The sequence below is a fragment of the Chenopodium quinoa genome, unplaced genomic scaffold (assembly GCF_001683475.1).
Source record: "Chenopodium quinoa cultivar QQ74 unplaced genomic scaffold, ASM168347v1, whole genome shotgun sequence".
In the NCBI taxonomy this organism is placed as follows: domain Eukaryota; kingdom Viridiplantae; phylum Streptophyta; class Magnoliopsida; order Caryophyllales; family Amaranthaceae; genus Chenopodium; species Chenopodium quinoa.
Genome location: NW_018742381.1, coordinates 129,399 through 147,551, shown reverse-complemented (window position 1 = coordinate 147,551; position 18,153 = coordinate 129,399). Strand labels below are relative to the sequence as shown.

The 18,153-nt window shown below is 34.5% G+C and overlaps 2 protein-coding genes across 2 annotated transcripts; one reads left to right on the top strand and one right to left on the bottom strand.

Moving 5' to 3' along the window:
- The first annotated feature begins 456 nt into the window (after nucleotides 1-456).
- LOC110697771 (psbP-like protein 1, chloroplastic) lies at nucleotides 457-7,265 on the top strand. The gene is made up of 8 exons (XM_021875153.1): nucleotides 457-1,075; nucleotides 1,194-1,293; nucleotides 2,093-2,173; nucleotides 2,401-2,483; nucleotides 2,578-2,700; nucleotides 2,806-2,877; nucleotides 5,743-5,839; nucleotides 6,969-7,265. The coding sequence occupies exons 1-8, from the start codon at nucleotides 1,007-1,009 to the stop codon at nucleotides 7,070-7,072; spliced, it is 729 nt and encodes a 242-aa protein (XP_021730845.1). The 5' UTR covers nucleotides 457-1,006; the 3' UTR covers nucleotides 7,073-7,265.
- Nucleotides 7,266-14,608: 7,343 nt separating this feature from the next.
- On the bottom strand, nucleotides 14,609-17,267 carry LOC110697762 (cytochrome P450 78A5-like). The gene is made up of 2 exons (XM_021875144.1): nucleotides 15,955-17,267; nucleotides 14,609-15,459 (listed from the first exon to the last, which is right to left on the bottom strand). Exons 1-2 carry the CDS (start codon nucleotides 16,939-16,941, stop codon nucleotides 14,854-14,856), a joined length of 1,593 nt encoding a protein of 530 aa, XP_021730836.1. The 5' UTR covers nucleotides 16,942-17,267; the 3' UTR covers nucleotides 14,609-14,853.
- Nucleotides 17,268-18,153: the final 886 nt, after the last annotated feature.

Below are 18,153 nucleotides of genomic sequence, written 5' to 3'. Positions count from 1 at the left end.
TGACGACATTTGGTGTAGGAGTACGAAAAAACGGTGGGGCCATGATAAGGTGAGGTAGTAAAGGGGAGGGCAATTTAGTATTTTACATATGTCTTACTTTCTCCCTTCCTTAATGTACCCGCCAAAATGAAATGCGTCAACTAATAAAGAACGGAGGATGTACTAAACAACATTAAGGTTGTGTAAACTAATTCACTAAACAAGTACATTATAATTTATATCAAGTAACATGTACCGAGTTCATTATAATGTATAACAAGTTGCATAGGGCATTTACATCTATCCATTTTATATCAATTACTAATAGGTATGCGGTTATTATTCTCTTTGCCCACAAATAATCTTCTTGTATTCTTTATTAGGATGGTCAAGAAAAATATTCCTAAACTAAAAAAACTTACTTAACCTATTACCTATGTGATGTGAAATCCTTCACCATCTCTTTTCCCCCTCACACCCTCACTCCAATTGTATTGAAAATTATATACCCCTTCAACCTGTTTGATGACGGGGGATAACTAAAATTCAACCAAGTTAAATTAAAACATAGTTCTAATTGACAAACCTTAGCTCAGGTTATAAACTGAACCCTTAACTATAAACAATTTTAAATAAAATTTGCGAGAGTTGATTATTTCTGGCTCCTAACCATATGCTCGTAATTGATAAAGGATTTCCAAGTATCCTCTTCCTTCCTAGCTCCCAACCAACTCAAGAGGTCTAACCCGCAAAATTGAATATAAGTAAAAAAGAAAAAAAATTTACCCGTGAGAGGCCCCGGCCTAGCAAAGCTAATTAGTTAGTGTGAAGAGGAGAATTGTTTATTCTGAAAATAGTAAGCACAATGAAAATAACTAAAAGGAATAAATGAAGATAAGGTGAGTCTGTCATCAACCACACAGACATAGACACAGACCCCATCACACTCCTCTAAACCAACTGCTATTTTCCCTTCCTTGTTCAATCTTCATCATCATCATCATCCTCTATTCCTCTAACTTTAACAATGGCGTCTTTGCAACAATCTATTTTACCCTCTATTTCTCAAGCATTTCTTCCTTCTAACTCTTCTCAGGTTCCCTTTCTCTCTTCCGAAAATGTACTTAATTTTCAATGGGATTTATTCCTATTATTTTAGTGCAATATAGTTCTTTAATTGTATGTAATCTTAACACCAAAATTGTGTTTTTCAGGTAAATTTTGTGTCATCTGGGAAAAGGGTTTCTGTTTTAGTGAAGGCTGAACGAGTTTCATCTGCTGCAACTGCTTCATGTTCATCAATATCTTTCCTAGGTAGTAATTTTTAGAAGATTGTTTAATATAAATTAAATCATGAGTAATTAATTTCAAAACAACCCCAACTAAATTTAATTGTGAACATTCTTTGTTCAAATTTGTGTTTTAGTTGTTAGAATTATGAGGATATATGGAGTTGAAATGTAAGGAAAAGAGGTAATGGGTTAGTATTTGCTAAATTTTTTTAACCGCAGTTCATACATTATTTAGAACTTAGAAGTGACCAGTTCATACATTATTTAGATGTGAACTGTCAAGATTATAGTGTATTGTTTTAATTGATTTATACGAAGTATATAATATATATTATAGGTCAATGATAATGACAGATCATAGAAATTAGAAAGTGTTGATATTTGATACTTTTTTCATATAATTATGGAGTTTTGTTGTTATTTTCATGGGGCATTGTGAATTTAGTTTGTGTATAATGAAGATTTTCAGGTATGGGTACCCTGTAAAAGAAAATTTGGGGGTATTGATTTTGTTGTATCCATCTTATGATCTCTGCTCAGTTAATACATAGATGGTCAAACCCTTTACTACATTAAATATGTGTAACTGAATTTAAACAATTGGAGGAAAATTGTAATATTTGCTTCTCTAGAGATCTTTCAAATACTGAATGAAAGATCAAGTACCAAAAGGTGCCACAACAATTCCTGCAAGGCTTTCGTGTCCTTAGAAGTTGCATATAGTGCATTTGTACAAAGATATGTCCATTATCGTTTTTTCGTGCTAACAAGTGTCTGTTCCATTAATTTTTTGACAAACACAATGTTTGTCTCTGTTGCAGATGGTGTAGCAAGGAGGAAATTGCTAGCCCTTGGTGCTAGTATACCTGGAATTTTGCTGTTCGCGGACACCCCTATCTCCTGTGAGTGGTAACTGAATCACGTTGTACTTGTTTTTTGTTGGATTTGGTTTTGAGCAGGCTGTTAAGTTGCTACTCCGTGAATAGCAACAAGAAACCCATGTTTTCTTTTTTTTTTTTTAATCTTTGTTTATCTTTGTGATATTCTGTACTCGAATAAACTCTAGAATTGCAACATCTCTTAATAATGGTGGCATATATCCTAAGAGCACACCCTTGATATGGTTCAGTTGCTGCAGAATCTAAAAAGGGTTTCCTCCCAGTCACCGATAAGAAGGATGGCTATACATTTCTGTATCCATTTGGATGGCAGGTATTGTTAGCTAAATTAAGATCTTTTTGATTGGTCATTCGATGTTGATTTCTGATTGCATGATATTAATCTTCGCTTGTTGCATCCTTTTCAGGAAGTTTCAATTGAGGGTGAAGACAAGGTCTTCAAAGATGTTATTGAACCATTAGAGAGTGTGAGTGTGAATCTGGTTCCAACTAGCAAAGAGGATGTAAAAGAGTTTGGACCTCCAGATAAGGTTCTCTTATAATTTCATTATGACAGTAATTGAATTTCCTTTTTCATGATGCGTAGAATTTTGCTTCACTCATCATTGATCATCTTTGTGAATTGCTTGTTTCAGGTAGCTGAAACTTTAATTAAGAAGGTCCTAGCCCCTACTAACCAGAAAACTAAGCTAGTTCAAGCGAAAGAGGTCAGTAATTCTTCCTTTCCATTTCTATATACATTGTATTGCTATGATTGTGTGATTACAGTTTTTCTGGATGTGAAGGGATCAAGTTCGGAGCCTCTGTTTTGAGGTGGAATTCCGCAAAGTATTCATTAACTGTATATTCTTGTGACACTCGTTTGTTTCTGTCAATATATGCTATTACAATCTTGTGCATACAGCCAATTTTTCATGTATTTTTGGTAGGGAGAATTTAAGGGGATTTCAACTACCCAACTTGAGATTATGATTTCGTGCCCTTGTGGGGAGTGAGGAGAGAAATGGAATGCCCAAGATCTAAATCTCTTCTAAAGAGAGCCTTTTTTAAAGGCTATTAGTGTTTCTTTCCCCACTTATGGGATTAAGGCTTTGATTGATTGATTAGTGTTTCTTTCCCTGTCTTCCTTCTTTTAATGGTCTTTTTCATTCTCATGATCCTATAAATAAAGCCTTAATAAACAACTTTTTGGTCAGAATTAATCTAAATCTCTCATTATTAAAATTGTATGCTGGCGGAATTCTATCCAGATTCAATTCCTTTTTCCATTTGACTTAGGTTTCATTATGTGTGCCACTTCCCTTAAAATGTTCGTTTAACTTGCCAGATTAATTTAAACAGGCATCCTTTGATCCTCATATTACATTTGAGATCATGCACATGACACTGGATGATTGTGCGTCACAACCTTCAGATGGCTTGATTATGTCCTGATTCTTCATTGAATAACAACTGCTAATATAAGGCCCGGAAAGGCTAATTGAAGAACTGAAAGGACCAAAACTGTGTTTAGTGAGTAGATTAAAGCAAAATTATTTTCAAGGCATTTGCTTCTCTGATAAACAAACAAGGAACCAAGTTTCAAAGGCTTAAACCTCAACTCATTTCACACTGTCACTTCTTATCAATTTTAGGGTGAAGGACATTTCTCAGGTCCTCAAGTTTCTCATACATATGTAAAGACTTTGTAAGAAGACAAAATGTAGGAAGAATACTATAAAGAAAGGTGATTCAAAAATAATTTTACTACCTAGAGAAAACATGCTCTTTATTCATTTCCTTGAAGTCTTCTTTGCTACAGGACTAAAAGATCTTGCTATTTGGATTATCACCTTAGGAATTCCCTAAAAACAAATTTCTTGGTGGGGAAATAAATCCTCGCTCTCTAAGGACAGGAGACTTTGATGTGATTCACCCCTTAGCCTAGATCTACAAAGTCAAAGGAAACTCAATAGTTTGGTCATTCTTGAATGGTAAAACTTGTTAAATCTCTATCACCAAACACTGCCTTAAGAACCCCAAAAAACTTGAGAGCTTAAAGGGTAACTATCCCCTACATTTTCGGTTACATCACGACATTTCACTTGAGAGGCCCACTTATAAAGAAAGCTGTAAAAGAAATTGTAAAATGAATAAGAATACACATTTTAGAGAAGATGAATACTTATTTGTCATCAATGTCAAGCTAAAACTTGGGGATCAATGGACAATGCTAATACAAGTTTCTTTGTCTTGGCAATTTGTCACATCCGTACATGAATGCAGGGTAATAAATGCTTTAAGAAGACTTTAAATTGCTAAGGTAATTGCCCTCTCTTTAAAGAGAGGACTAATGAGCTGTAAGAGTTGGGCACCTACTATCAAAAGAAGTACTGTCATATGAGAAAATGTATGTAGATGAATAAATGGATAAGTATATCTCTCAACCTAAGTGATGAAGCCTGATCAGGAACAACAAAGAACACCTAGTTTGTCAGAGCTTTTGTGAGATGATAATGGTCTGTAACACTGTAACCCCTCAGGTGATTCAGCTGTTGGCTAGGGATCACTTTTTAAAGGTTGCATTAATATTGTAATGAGATGATATAGTGGACGTTAGTTAGTGTTTATGAGATTATGGTCTATTGGTGCAGATCTACTGAGAACAGGAACTACATCAAGTTTCTGTGTTTTAAGTTTTATTAGTCATGTATTTCTAGAATAATTTCTTATTGTTGTTTCTTTACTAGTGTACACCCTGTTGAACCCTAACCTAAATAAGGGCACATGTCTTTTGTTTTAAACCCTATGGGTCCAGGTATGTGGTATCAGGTAGGGCAATGGTTTGGGTCTAACATAAACCCGCCAAACCCTAACATAGACCCGCTCAATTTTAACTGGACATTGATGATAAAATTGGTTGTTTGTATGCATTAATGTTACACTTGGAATTGTAATGCCTGTGGACAAGGATGTATTGTGTGACTACTACTCTACAAGTCCTACTTTTATTTGTATTACATTCAAATTGATTGTTGGTCATGTATTAGCTTTGTTGCGCATTATGTACATTAAAAATAAACGATGATAAAAGTTGGAAAAAAAATTGGTGAAGGACCAAGTATTTGGGCTCTTACTACAAATGGTTAAAGAATGCATTTAAACAATAAATTTAATAAATAAATTTTGGTGATAGATATGAATGCTTCAAGAAATAAAAATATGGCATTTCTATTTGCAGGATTGTTGGTGAATTGAACAAGGGTTGGGAAGTGACCTTTTTTTTTTATTTATTTTCTGGTTAGATTGGGGGTCTATAAGGAGTCACAAACTCATAAAAGGCGGTGAATTGACGTAGACAGGATTCGACTCTAAGTTTTAGGTTCACCCCAAGACTTTACCAATTAATATAGTTGGCATCTACAGTGACAGTTTGTGTTGATCGGGCCATATTTCTTATTAGAATCTCATTGTAACTCCTGCACTTCACACTTAAGCTGTTTACATTGTATATTCTAAATGACATTACTACTTTTAATGATCTTATGCTTGTTTTTAATGCATAGATGCTTATTAATTTAATCTGCTTGCAGCAAGATGTTGAAGGCAAAACGTATTACACATTTGAGTTCACTGCCCAAGCGCCAAATTATACCCGCCATGCTCTAAGTGTAATCTGCATTAACAAGGGTATGAAATGAAATCGTCTTCCATTTACAAAAGCATATGCTATTACAATAGGGAGAATTTTTTTTTTTTTTTTCCAAATTATACTAGTCTTAATAATTTATGAAAAATGACATTCTTTTTGGTAAAGCCGAAGTAGAAAAAGTAACCTCTTTTTTATTTATTTATTTTTATATACAACTCTTAGAATATAAATCAATTGTATTTAATTATTCTTAAATCCTACTACGAAGTATAAACCTCTATATTAACTTGTGATTTTACATTGCATCTTCATAAATAAGGGTGTTAACAACCTGCTTACTTGGCACAATGATTTGGACCTGAGGCGAGTCTCAAGCTTTTTCGAGTTTAAATTCTCATGTTCAACTTACCATGATACTCTGCTTGAGTTCAAATCTTGTCTTTTTATATAACTATGTTTTGCTATTGCTTTTGAGTTTCTCAACATTATTATATACATGTTTACTACAGTATTAATTTAAGTCGGATGCTATAATATGTAAAATAAAATAATTAAAAATTATTTTGAGCCTGTTCACGAACTTATTTTGGGACTAAGTCTTTGTTGTTGTTATTGTTCATGAACTTGTTCAATCTCATATAATTTTCGAGCCAAGCTCGAAATAGTTCGTGAGTCATGTAGGCTCATTAACATCCCTAGTCAATAATCATGTGTCTACTAAAGTTTGACAATAAATTTTGTGCCGTGAAAGTCATGAGCAAAGTTTTGGTCGTCATTATTAAACTCTCAAAATAGGTTGCATTTTGTTGTGGAATATATTTACTAGTAGGTCTAGTACAATCGTACTGTATTCGCTTAAACAATTCAGTGATAGTTTTAACATCTTTACATTATTACCGAGTTCAACTCAGTGTACAGTAGTTTACTTTTGTCTGGATTGGTGTGTAACATGGCGTCATGGCACAATAATTTGTATCCAAATGATGATAGATGGACTAAATATGCCCAATTCCATCCTCCACTCTACTCAGGATGGAATTAAACTGTAAGAAGACGTACATCCCGCATATTTGTAAACTGCTACTTTGAGTGATGTCTAAGATGTTCTCATTTTTATCTCCCAAAAGAATGTCAATGTGACTATTTTGTGGTGGCTCCTTGTTGCAGGTAAGTTCTACACCTTGACAACAGGAGCAAATGAAAGGAGATGGGACAAAATGAAAGACAGATTATACACCGTTGTTGATTCTTTCAGAGTCTTCAATGCTTGATTTTATGGTAAACTAGACATCTCATATTGACACCCTACACTCTTTCTGCGTGAGTTGCACAAATTTTAACTTTATTCGAAGTTAATAGCTCCAAAAACTTGAATGTTGGAGAATACTCATTTTATGTATATTAGACCCAATTTTTTCAAAATTAATGTGTAAAAGTCTTCTGATTAATGAAATTTTATCCCACTATGTGAGTCTCGTATCTTGATTGCAAGTACATAACCAAACATATATGCTAAACACTTCACCAGTTTCTGAGAAAGATTAATTCTGTCTATTGAAATTTTATGAATTGAACCTTCAAATTTGAGCATCCCATAGTCAAAGTCAGTTTTCTAACTCAATTCTTACTGGAGGATGAATGATCGAAAATTGGTACTTGTTACCTCATCTATCTGTGTTGGTAAGAGGTAAGATGGCAGCTCTTATTACGCTTGTTTTTCTCGAGGATAGTTATTAGCATTATAGAAGGAGTCTAGGACTTGAAAAACTTGTCCAATGTGCTTCTTACTGTGTATATATGAACATATGGCCATATGGGTTGGAAACTCTCTTAAACACTGATTTTTTTATCGGTAGATATAAATAACTATATGGGCTGCAGGTTGTGTAGTTTTACAATAGCTTTCCTTCATATTGATGTCTATATCCCTATTGTAGCACCTTGGAGCCGGTATTGAGAGATTGAGTTGCATTACTCTAATATTGTGTATCTTAGAATGACCTCAAAGGTCATGGGTTTGATTCCTTCCAACTGTGTTACTTGGGGGTGGGGATTCCCTTATCCTTCCTCCCATTCCCAAGAGTCAAACTTGCGTAACTAGGCTGATTTACTTGTAAGAGGTCCTAGTCTAGTAGGGTTGTTCTCCTTACCCACCAAAAAGAAAAAGAAAAACCGTGTACCTTAGCATGGGATTGTCCTTGCAAAAGTAGACACAAACTCATTATTACCATTACTAAAGACGTCTTTTATGTCAACCTTTTCATCTTCTTTAACAACATCATCTAAGATTTCTTTGACCTTTTTCCAAATTGAAATTTGTTTGGTACTCAAAGAAGCTTACAGAAGCACTTGCATCAGAAAGACAAAAAGAGATACTGTGTATCAAACTTATGTTACATACTTGAAGGTTTAAGAGTTTGCCAACAATATATAGAAACAACCAACCTCAACTTACGAAACCCTGATACCAAAGAGTGCAAATTCACATGTACACACGTTTATACAGAACTTTTTCATATTTATAGTATGAAGATAACCTAAGTATCTTAAGTATACTAGTAGCATGTTACTGTTTGATGGTAATTTTAACTTCCTTCCAAGTTGCTGATTTAAGAGCCTGATTTTGGTCATGCTGCTATGATATTCTTTAAGAAACTACTCCCTGCGTCTGGATGTGTAGTCACATCACTTGTTTAAATCACACCGTGAACATGACTATTAATTCCGGACAGAGGGAGTTAATCTCCTCAATAAGACACCATGATTGATGTCATTAGTGGAGCATGTTTCCTCATTAGCTACCAGCCTACCAGTAATGCCAACCCTAGAAGGTACAGAATAACTATATATTAGCTGACAACAGTTTCCTGCGCTTGTCGCGTAACTTGTGAAGGATTGAAGATGACATCCTGCATTCTTAATTGAAAAATAATTGTGAGAATAAACTTTTGGATCCTAGAAATATAGTATATTATTGCACTAATCTCAATGTTAAACCTGTTCTTAGAGTGATCAACTTTTCTTAATCATCAGAAGTTCATCAGCATAATAACTGTTAGACAATGATGTGCCTTGAATAAAACAATATAAGGACCAGGTCGTTTTTGTGGGTTGCACTATTTTTGGGTCTAGAATTAAATTATGTTGAAGATGACAAAATTGAGGTGGAACTCACTTCTTTGGGTTCCCCCGCCAAAAAAGTGATATAGGATGTATACAGTCGTCTATGTCATAGGCGGTACTTGTAGATGAAATTGCTTAGATATGTGATTTTGGACGGAATGTCTCTTGTCAATGTCCATGAAAATTACTTAGATAAGTGATTTGTACGGAACATTTCATGTTACTGTCCATGGTAATTACTTTTTACTTAGATATGTGTTTTTGAAAAGCACTTCTACAGTCAATGTCCATGGTAATTACTTAGATATGTGATTTTGTAAGAAATATCTCATGTCAATGTCTATGTTAATGTCTATTCATCCCTAATTATCCCTTTTTCTTTTTAGATTTTCACTTCCACTTGCGTTTGGGAATGAGAGAGGGAAGTGATATTAAGAACCAAATTTTTTTTATTGATATTTTATTGATTATTTAGTACTCCATTACAATAGAATAGATTCAAATAAGAGAGGGAGGAGGGAAATTGACAAGGGTAACATTATGTGCTTTGGGTGGAATCAATAACCCTGTGCTAAAGTGATTTCATTTCCAGCCCTAAAAATCTTCATACCAAACACGTTTTTAAGATTGCATTCAGGTAACTAAATGGTAATAAAAATTGCATTTTTGAAAATGTTGCATTATCATGAACACTAACCTAAACCTTATCGTACATAATTACTTTTAGATTTATTCATTAATCATTATCACCGACCCATGGGTCGTATGGAATTTGCAGAACTTTATTTTGAGTCATGGATAGATATTTTGAAGGTGAGCTGGCCATAGATTAAATTGCATCACAAAGAAGAGTACAACCATGATCTGCAGAAACAGAAAACACGTGGTGATGTAACTGCACTGTGAAGTTGAATTTTTCTTTGATTCTTTTCAACCATGTCTGTTTGAATGGTCCTAGAACTACCTTGAATTAGTGAACCTGATACTGTACCTGTCAAAAAAAACTTATTCCTAGCTAATCTCTTGAAAACTACAAGCGTAAATAATGCCTAGGAGAACAAGTATCAGATATCTGATTTCTCTGACGAAATCGAGCTTCTGAACCTGCATCACCGAAGAGGCTCATGTATTAATCATCACAATATTGATTACTCTAGGAAAAAGTACAGTATATCATATTATTGCCAAGTTAAATCTTTCTATAATCTGGGAGATTATAAAAGTGCGTCGAGTAATTAGTTGTTTTCATAGTGGTCCTGAAGACATTAAAATTTAGGATATACAGTCGATGCCTCCAAAAAAGAAATGTAAATGGGGTTTGTGCAGATAATGGGATTGCCAAAATCTGCATCATCTCATAATCTGTTATTATAATAGTGATCATTGACCTCCATCATTAGCAGCACTTGGTATAAAAATGAAGAGATGGATGCATAATTGAGCATGTAATACCATGTGAATTCCATCTAGATCATGAGAACCAAGAATAGAATACACTAACTAGTATGGACCATCTTTTGGTAGCAAGAATATAAGGTTTCCCATGAAAGGCCTTTAATGGTTTTAAAACTCCCTAGCGCCGAAAAGCCAGTCTACTTTCTTTGGGACCCCTGAAAAATATGAATAAGGAGTTAAGTTTGCTTTAACATGTTAGGTACTAAATACTACAGATGTGAATCAATCTAGGTGTGCGCCCCTATATTGGTTCGCTTTTTAAGTAAGGGTATCTAGCTAACTGTTAGCCACCTAACAACAATTAACTAGAGGGGAAAAGGGGAACAATTATCTTAGCGAATTATTAGATGACTAACAGTTACAGTAGATATTTAGCAATTTTCTTCTTGTGATCTTTCTAAAATATTTTCTTCAAATATTTTAACAAGCAGATATGGTGGTAATGATAACATAGTAATGAGGACGAGGAAGACGATCATGATGAAACGTTGATGACTACGTAACGGCACACGTAGTCTATAAAATTAGGTATAATGAGGAAATTAAAAATGTAGCAGAAGCATCCAACAAAGAAATAGGGAGTCTACATGGTAGCTAAATCATATACTAAAAGTTAAGTGATGATAAGGTCATATGCTTCTTCAAGGGTACTCAATCACAGGAGTGTCAATATTAAAGGCAACAGATTGTTTTTAATAATTTGCTGATCCTACTGATATGAGCTCTAAACCAATATCATTGCTTCCTAATGCCAAAGCATTAGGGTTTGTAATGGTGGTCCCCCACCATTCCTGTATTAAGTGATAATCTACCTGTAAAACTTAATTAATTAACTAATCAGCACTTAATTAATCACCATTGATTTCAATTATTCTAATACTGTTTGCTTCTGAGACAACCAATCTAGGATATGTACTGTATCACTGCAGCAAGAAGATAAGAAAACAGGGGCTCTAACTTCTGTCCCTTCTATTTTGGGGTTCCCTGACTACTTCACCACCCATAGTGCTTATTAGCATATTAGTCAAAGAATCATATAAACTTTATAATATACAATTTTTGCTAATTTTCTATGTTATCTTTGGTTGATTGCAGGATAAAATATGCATTCATCATTCACTTGCCTCCCCTAATCCCCGGATTCGACATGAAGATTGGCATTGGTTTTTGTTGTCAGGATATTCAATGGATTAAACAAATCAACCATGATGTAGTAGAGATTCTTAGCTCTGTCGCGCTATAGCATTACTTTCTAAATTTGATATTTATAATGCTAATAAGCAACACAAACACAGGTTACTGAATTCAGAAATTCATCTGCATTAACTAAAATCAGATACTGAAGCATGAAATGCCTCAATAACTGACAACAAACCATCCGGATGTTTATAACAATGAATAATGAATCGATGTATTTCCTTTATCCGAAATCTAAAACAATCAGCATTTGATTTGCATATCTAGACAGTTAAACATCAAACCTAGACTTAAGCATCAGGTGCTTACTTAAGAATCATTTCTGAACACATAGTTTAATAACTTTTTTTTCTGTTAATTCTAATACATTCATTAAAAATCTATTTGGCTTTTAAGCCTACCTAGAGCATGTTGTATCCAAAAGAAAAAATCTTCAAACTGGAATAATGTTGCAGGTTTTTCATTAGCTGATGAATTATTTTTGTCAGTGTATAACTTGTAGGAGACATCTAAAGATTATTTAGGGCCCTTCATAACTTCATTAGTGGTCAAAGGAATATTATTTTTTTCCATACACATTAGATTAATGCATTCCCTAACCTTCCCATCTGACACATAGAAATTGGGATACCTACAATCAACAGATGCTTGCCTAAACCATTATATTAGTGTTAATGGAGTTTTGATGTTATGCTTAATCTAAGCTTAATATCAATGTACAATATCCAAATCCATGATTATTATAAGCCGATTAAGAGGGTTAGAATCGATACCACTTAGAAAGCGAAAGAGGACGCGTATGGATCAACATGAGCATTATAGAATAAACGTATAAATGTGCCAAAGTTTATGCTTCATCTATAGTAAAAAATTGGATGTACATAAACTTGTACGGATATGCAACTATACTACTCTTAGGATCCTTGTCCCTATGGGTTAGAACGAACGATGACATGGTGATACATATACATCTTTGAGGGTAAATTTATGTACTACTCGTAGAGGCATATTTAACACGTTTAGGGGCGTGTAAGGGATAAGAACACGAGTCTTAAAGATCGGAGTATCTTTTTTCCACTCGAACACGATTTAGGTGATGAAAGGGTAGATAAGGAATATGAAAAAATTAAAAATAAAACAAATAAAAAATATTGTACAGGTGGTGAGATCAAGATTCACCCAGATAAGGATATGAAGTGAAGCTAAGAAAATAGTGTGAATTTTATAGGAAAAAAAAAAAAGTACACCAAGTGTACAAGAAAACAAAAGAAAATGCATCTTTTGTTTACTGTAAAGGGAGAGAAAAAGGAGAGTGGCTTTTTTACAAGCACTGCACAAACTGAAAATAACTTTAATAAAATCTAAAAAAAACAAAAACAAATATTCTCTAGAAAGAATTTAGATCCCTTGAAAAGAGGTGAACCATATGTTTATCAAAGTGTTACTCTTTGTGTATTCTTCAATCATTTCCAGGTTTTTTTTGCATCTTTAATTCATTATCATTTCCAGGAATCTCTGCTCTTTAAATTTTTTTATTTTAAATAATAAATTTCCATTTTTTTTGCTCCTTGTGTTTACAGAATATAGGATGAGTATGCATCAACAAAGCATGCATAAATAATAAAGATGCATAGGACACCGAAAATCGATCATGGTGCTTAAAAAACAAAAAAAAAAAAAAAAACACCTCCCAATTTTATACCAAACGATGAACAATATTATTCTTCAAAATTCTGATAACACATTATTACTCTGAGGATTCCAAAAATGTCCTATAGAAACGAAAAAAGAAAAAAAAAATGGTTCGATCACTATTATAAACTAGCAAAGTTGGTGCAAAAACAATAAAACTGAACCTTAATTGCGCTATATTTTGGAATACGATACTTGTGACTTGTGAGAATGGACCATTCAATAGAATATTACACCATAAAAACTAGTTGTTGCTCACATGTATATTCAGTACTATAATTTCGAGATTTAGAAATTCTTTATCTAATAAAAGAGAAAAGATTATATATGTATTCAGAACCATTTAAGTGCTTCCTACAGAAATTCATCACCATCAAAAACTAAAAAAGATTGTGATTTGTGATAAGAGAATGCTAAAGAATGTGATTCTAATCTTAATGCAACGTGACATTGACATATGCATTTACTAGTTATTATGACAATAAACCACCACACTTTATTATCTCCAATACTCTGTAGTATTTTCTCTCCTTTTATGCTACGTATTAATTTGATACAGTATACATTAAATCTATAATAAACAGCCAAAGCATGTAATTATATAGCTTAATAGCTGACTGTCCAAATGACCAATTATTTTCTCAAATGGCCGCGTAAATTGCTCCAATAGTATTTTCTCTCCTTTTATGCTACGTATTAATTTGATACAGTATACATTAAATCTATAATAAACAGCCAAAGCATGTAATTATATAGCTTAATAGCTGACTGTCCAAATGACCAATTATTTTCTCAAATGGCCACGTAAATTGCTCCAATAGTATTTTCTCTCCTTTTATGCTACGTATTAATTTGATACAGTATACATTAAATCTATAATTAACAGCCAAAGCATGTAATTATATAGCTTAATAGCTGACTGTCCAAATGACCAATTATTTTCTCAAATGGCCGCGTAAATTGCTCCAATAGTATTTTCTCTCCTTTTATGCTACGTATTAATTTGATACAGTATACATTAAATCTATAATTAACAGCCAAAGCATGTAATTATATAGCTTAATAGCTGACTGTCCAAATGACCAATTATTTTCTCAAATAGCCGCGTAAATGGCATGGAAAAATCATTAAAAGAAAGTTAAGGCAGAAAATCAGAACTCCAAACAGGATAACAAACAAGAATTTAGACAGAACTCAGAAATTCAATAGCTCTGATTCTCTGAAGAATGATTGTTAAGTCTATGTGTGTCCAAACAACTTTCTCAGATAGCCACGAAAATTGCAAAGAAAAATCAGGAAAAATTAAGGCAGAAAATCAGAAAAATAAGAACACCAAACGATACACTAATAAAGAAAATTAACATTAATTTTTTGGTTTTCGATTACACATTACATAGGAAGCTACCACCACCTAAAAAGCTCGGAAACTACTAAGTTCGCAAGCTAAATCCTATGTGAATATTTCTCCATATACGAATGTGCAAAATTATGAAGAAAATCACTTATGTTAGTCCATAATTAAAGTACTTACTAGTGGCTATGATAGCACACACATAACCTTCTTAACATAGACAAACTAGTTGAATTAAGCAGAGATCCTAGGAACAGCCTTGCACACCAAAGACGACTTCATTTCCATGGAAAGGTTGAGGCACTCGGTCAAGTCCACACCATTCTCGGTCGGAACCCACCTGAAGTTCTGAAGCATCTGAGCCAACCACAGCTGAGCAGTAGCCATACCCATTGCCTTTCCGGGGCAGACACGACGTCCTGCTCCGAAAGGTGCCAGCCTCAGGTCTGAACCCATGATTGGGACATCCTCTTCCATGAACCTCTCGGGTTTGAACTCGTTGGGGTTAGACCAGATCTTCTCGTCGTGGGTGATGGCGTACATGTTGACCATAGCGGTGGTTCCGGCTGGGACGAAGTGGGGACCGACGTGGGTGTCGTGGATGGAAAGACGAGCCCATGATAGAAGTGGGCCTGGTGGGTGGACTCTCAATGTTTCCTTGAGGATGGCTTGGAGGTATGGTAGGTTGGGGAGGTCTGAGTCGGCGACTTGCCTGTTGACTCCGACTACGCTGTCGATTTCAGCTTGGGCCTTGGCTTGAATGTCGGGGTGCACCACCATCCTTGCTAGAGTCCACTCTAGTAGGATTGCAACTGTGTCTGTTCCCCTGAATATCATTTCCTGCAAACAATCATCGAAACGTTATTTAGTATAAAATCTCGTACATCAGCATGTGTACACTTGTTTCATATACATGCATGTTGTTTAAAAACTGTATCAAATTATCAATTGTACATTTGTACATTAATTCCATTGTTAAGCATAAAAAGACAATGATCAAAGAACCCACTAATTAGATGCCCTAATACTACCCCATTTAAGAAAGAAAATATAAATAAAAAACTTTAACATCATATGAAGGAAATTAAAGCCCTATATATTTTTATATTTTTTTTTTTTTTTGCAAAGTTAAAGATCGAACTTGTGAAAAATTACCCCACAAAACAAAAGAAAAAGGACCCAAACCCAACAAAATGGCACATATACCGTTTCAAGCATTTACATGAACAAATGTAAAACAAAAAATAAACAGTTATATCATGAACAATTTAAAAAAAAAAAAAAAAAAAAAGGCATTTCAAAAATTGGAGAAAACAAATTAAATTAAAATCATACCCAAAGAAGAGCAATCATGTCAGAGTCAGAAAGCTTGTTCTCTGCATCTCCTAAATCAAGAAGAACATCAACAAAGTCCTTTGAATCATCATCAACCTTCTCACTTCTCAAAGCCCTGTGCTCTTCAATCACATTAGCAACATACTTGTTTACCTTACCAACAAGATTCTTGCACCTTCTCCTTACTCGCTGTAAATCCAACCATCTTAGAGGGGCAAAATGGTCACCCCAGTTGAATATTCCCAACAATTCATAACCTTCCTTCACCAATTCGTCAAGGTTGTCGGCTTCCTCGGTTCTCTTACCGAAGAAATCGTAACTCTTTCCGAACACACTCATCATGACATTGTTCAACGATCCGAAATGCAACACATTTTTGATCTCAACCTTTCCCTCTTCACCCATCAAAGTGTTAATCTGGCTAACCATCTTGTTACCGATCTCCTGACGGAATCCTCCGAAGTTGTAGATTCTTCGGGGGCTGAACAAGTGGGTTGCGGATATCCTTCGGAGGTTCCTCCAGTAATCACCGAAGGGAGCGAACCCCATAGACCTGTTAAAGAGAAGCTCATAGGCCGACTCCTTAATAGGTCGATCAGCGAACTCAGAACTGTTCAAAATCTCTTTAGCAGTCTCGGGTTCACTCGCTATCACGAAGCGAGTCAACCCAACTGAGAACGCCATCAAAGGCGTAGCCTTCAGGCTAGTTGCTATGTTAGATAAAATTCTGTGAGTTTTTTCAGAAGCGAAAACATGGCCGAGACCAACAAGGGGTAATCCGGTTGGGCCAGGGATAGCCGAAGCGGACTTACCGTTGCCGCTTCGGTTGTTTTTAACAGCAGAAAGAGACCATGCTAAGCCTCCTGGGTACAGGAATATGGTGAAAAGGGAAAGAAATGCAGCGAATGAAAGGAAAATAGGTGCTGAAAGAAGGGATGAAGCTGTTGGAAGCAATGAGAAATTTGATGCTAAAGCTTCTACTGACATTTTTTTGGTTTTTTTTTAGCAGAAGAAAAAGTTGTTAGGTTAAAGGATGGTGAAAGAAGAAGATGGAAGGATGATTTGGTGAGGGAGAAGAAGTGTGAGGGGCACTTATTTATAGTGGTTGTGGAATAGCATATGGTATTATTTTATTACTCCGTATGTAAATAATATTAATAATTTAATTGTTAATTTATTACATGTATTGGAAATTTAAACTTGAGATTATAAAAATACTCCTATTCTTATGGTTTTTATGTTTAGGGTAGTCTTTGTACAAGTATCGAAATTGTAACGGTGAAAAAGACGAAGGGTCAAAACAATTAAATAAAAAGGGTGATTATTGATTGTGCCAAGCGATTAGCCGAAATAGCATGGGAGATTGTACCACTGTTAAAAACTGAATCGAACCGAACGGGTGAAACCGTACTGTTTCAACCAATCCGAATGAGAACCGAACCGATTTTATGAAACCGAAAACCGACCCGAACCGCATGTTAGTAAAACCGAAACTGAACCGATCCGAGTAAACGTTAAATCGTTTAAGAACCGAACCAAATCTAAACCGAACTGAAAGGAAACCGAACCGAAAATGAACCGAACCGTTTCTAACCCAAAACTGTTTGAACTGACATAAAAACCGTTTACACCGAACCGTTAACAAACTGCAACCCGTTTGCACCGAACCGTTTATAAACCGAACCGTTTATGAACCGAACCGCTTATAAATCGAACCGTTTACAAACCACTTACTATAAAGAAAAATTAAATTTTTTTTTTTGTTGTCACTTTCTTCCTTTCTTTTTCTCACCTTTATGTACTATCTATTTTATCTCATGAGTTGTAGAAATCACAATCAGATTTAATTAATTTCCTCCAAAAACTAAAAAGGTTTTTATTTCTTTATCTTTATTTTCAAAGATGTTTTCATCAAATAATAATAATTAACAATTCTTATCCTTTGTTTTATAATGAGTCTGGTAGGCGGTCGCACACCTAGCAAAAATAACCTAACTAACCACTACTATGTAGACTGGCAAGTAAGGGTCGAATCCCAAGAGACTATGGTTCACCAATAACTATTTAGACTCAAGTAATTACTAAGCAGAATTCAACAATGATCGATTAACTAAAGAACTAATGTATGGAAAATTCGAAAATAAACTAAAGAATATGAAGAAATCAAATAATTAAAACATCCAAGATCAAGTATCACCA

What these genes read in the sequence shown, in the direction of transcription:
- LOC110697771 (XM_021875153.1), top strand. Translation starts at nt 1,007, where the DNA reads ATGGCGTCTTTGCAACAATCTATTTTACCCTCTATTTCTCAAGCATTT. An exon ending in TGTATCCATTTGGATGGCAG is followed by an intron (nt 2,484 to 2,577) that starts GTATTGTTAGCT and finishes CATCCTTTTCAG; the next exon opens with GAAGTTTCAATTGAGGGTGA. An exon ending in AGCTAGTTCAAGCGAAAGAG is followed by an intron (nt 2,878 to 5,742) that starts GTCAGTAATTCT and finishes ATCTGCTTGCAG; the next exon opens with CAAGATGTTGAAGGCAAAAC.
- LOC110697762 (XM_021875144.1), bottom strand. Translation starts at nt 16,941, where the DNA reads ATGTCAGTAGAAGCTTTAGCATCAAATTTCTCATTGCTTCCAACAGCT. An exon ending in ACATGATTGCTCTTCTTTGG is followed by an intron (nt 15,460 to 15,954) that starts GTATGATTTTAA and finishes GATTGTTTGCAG; the next exon opens with GAAATGATATTCAGGGGAAC.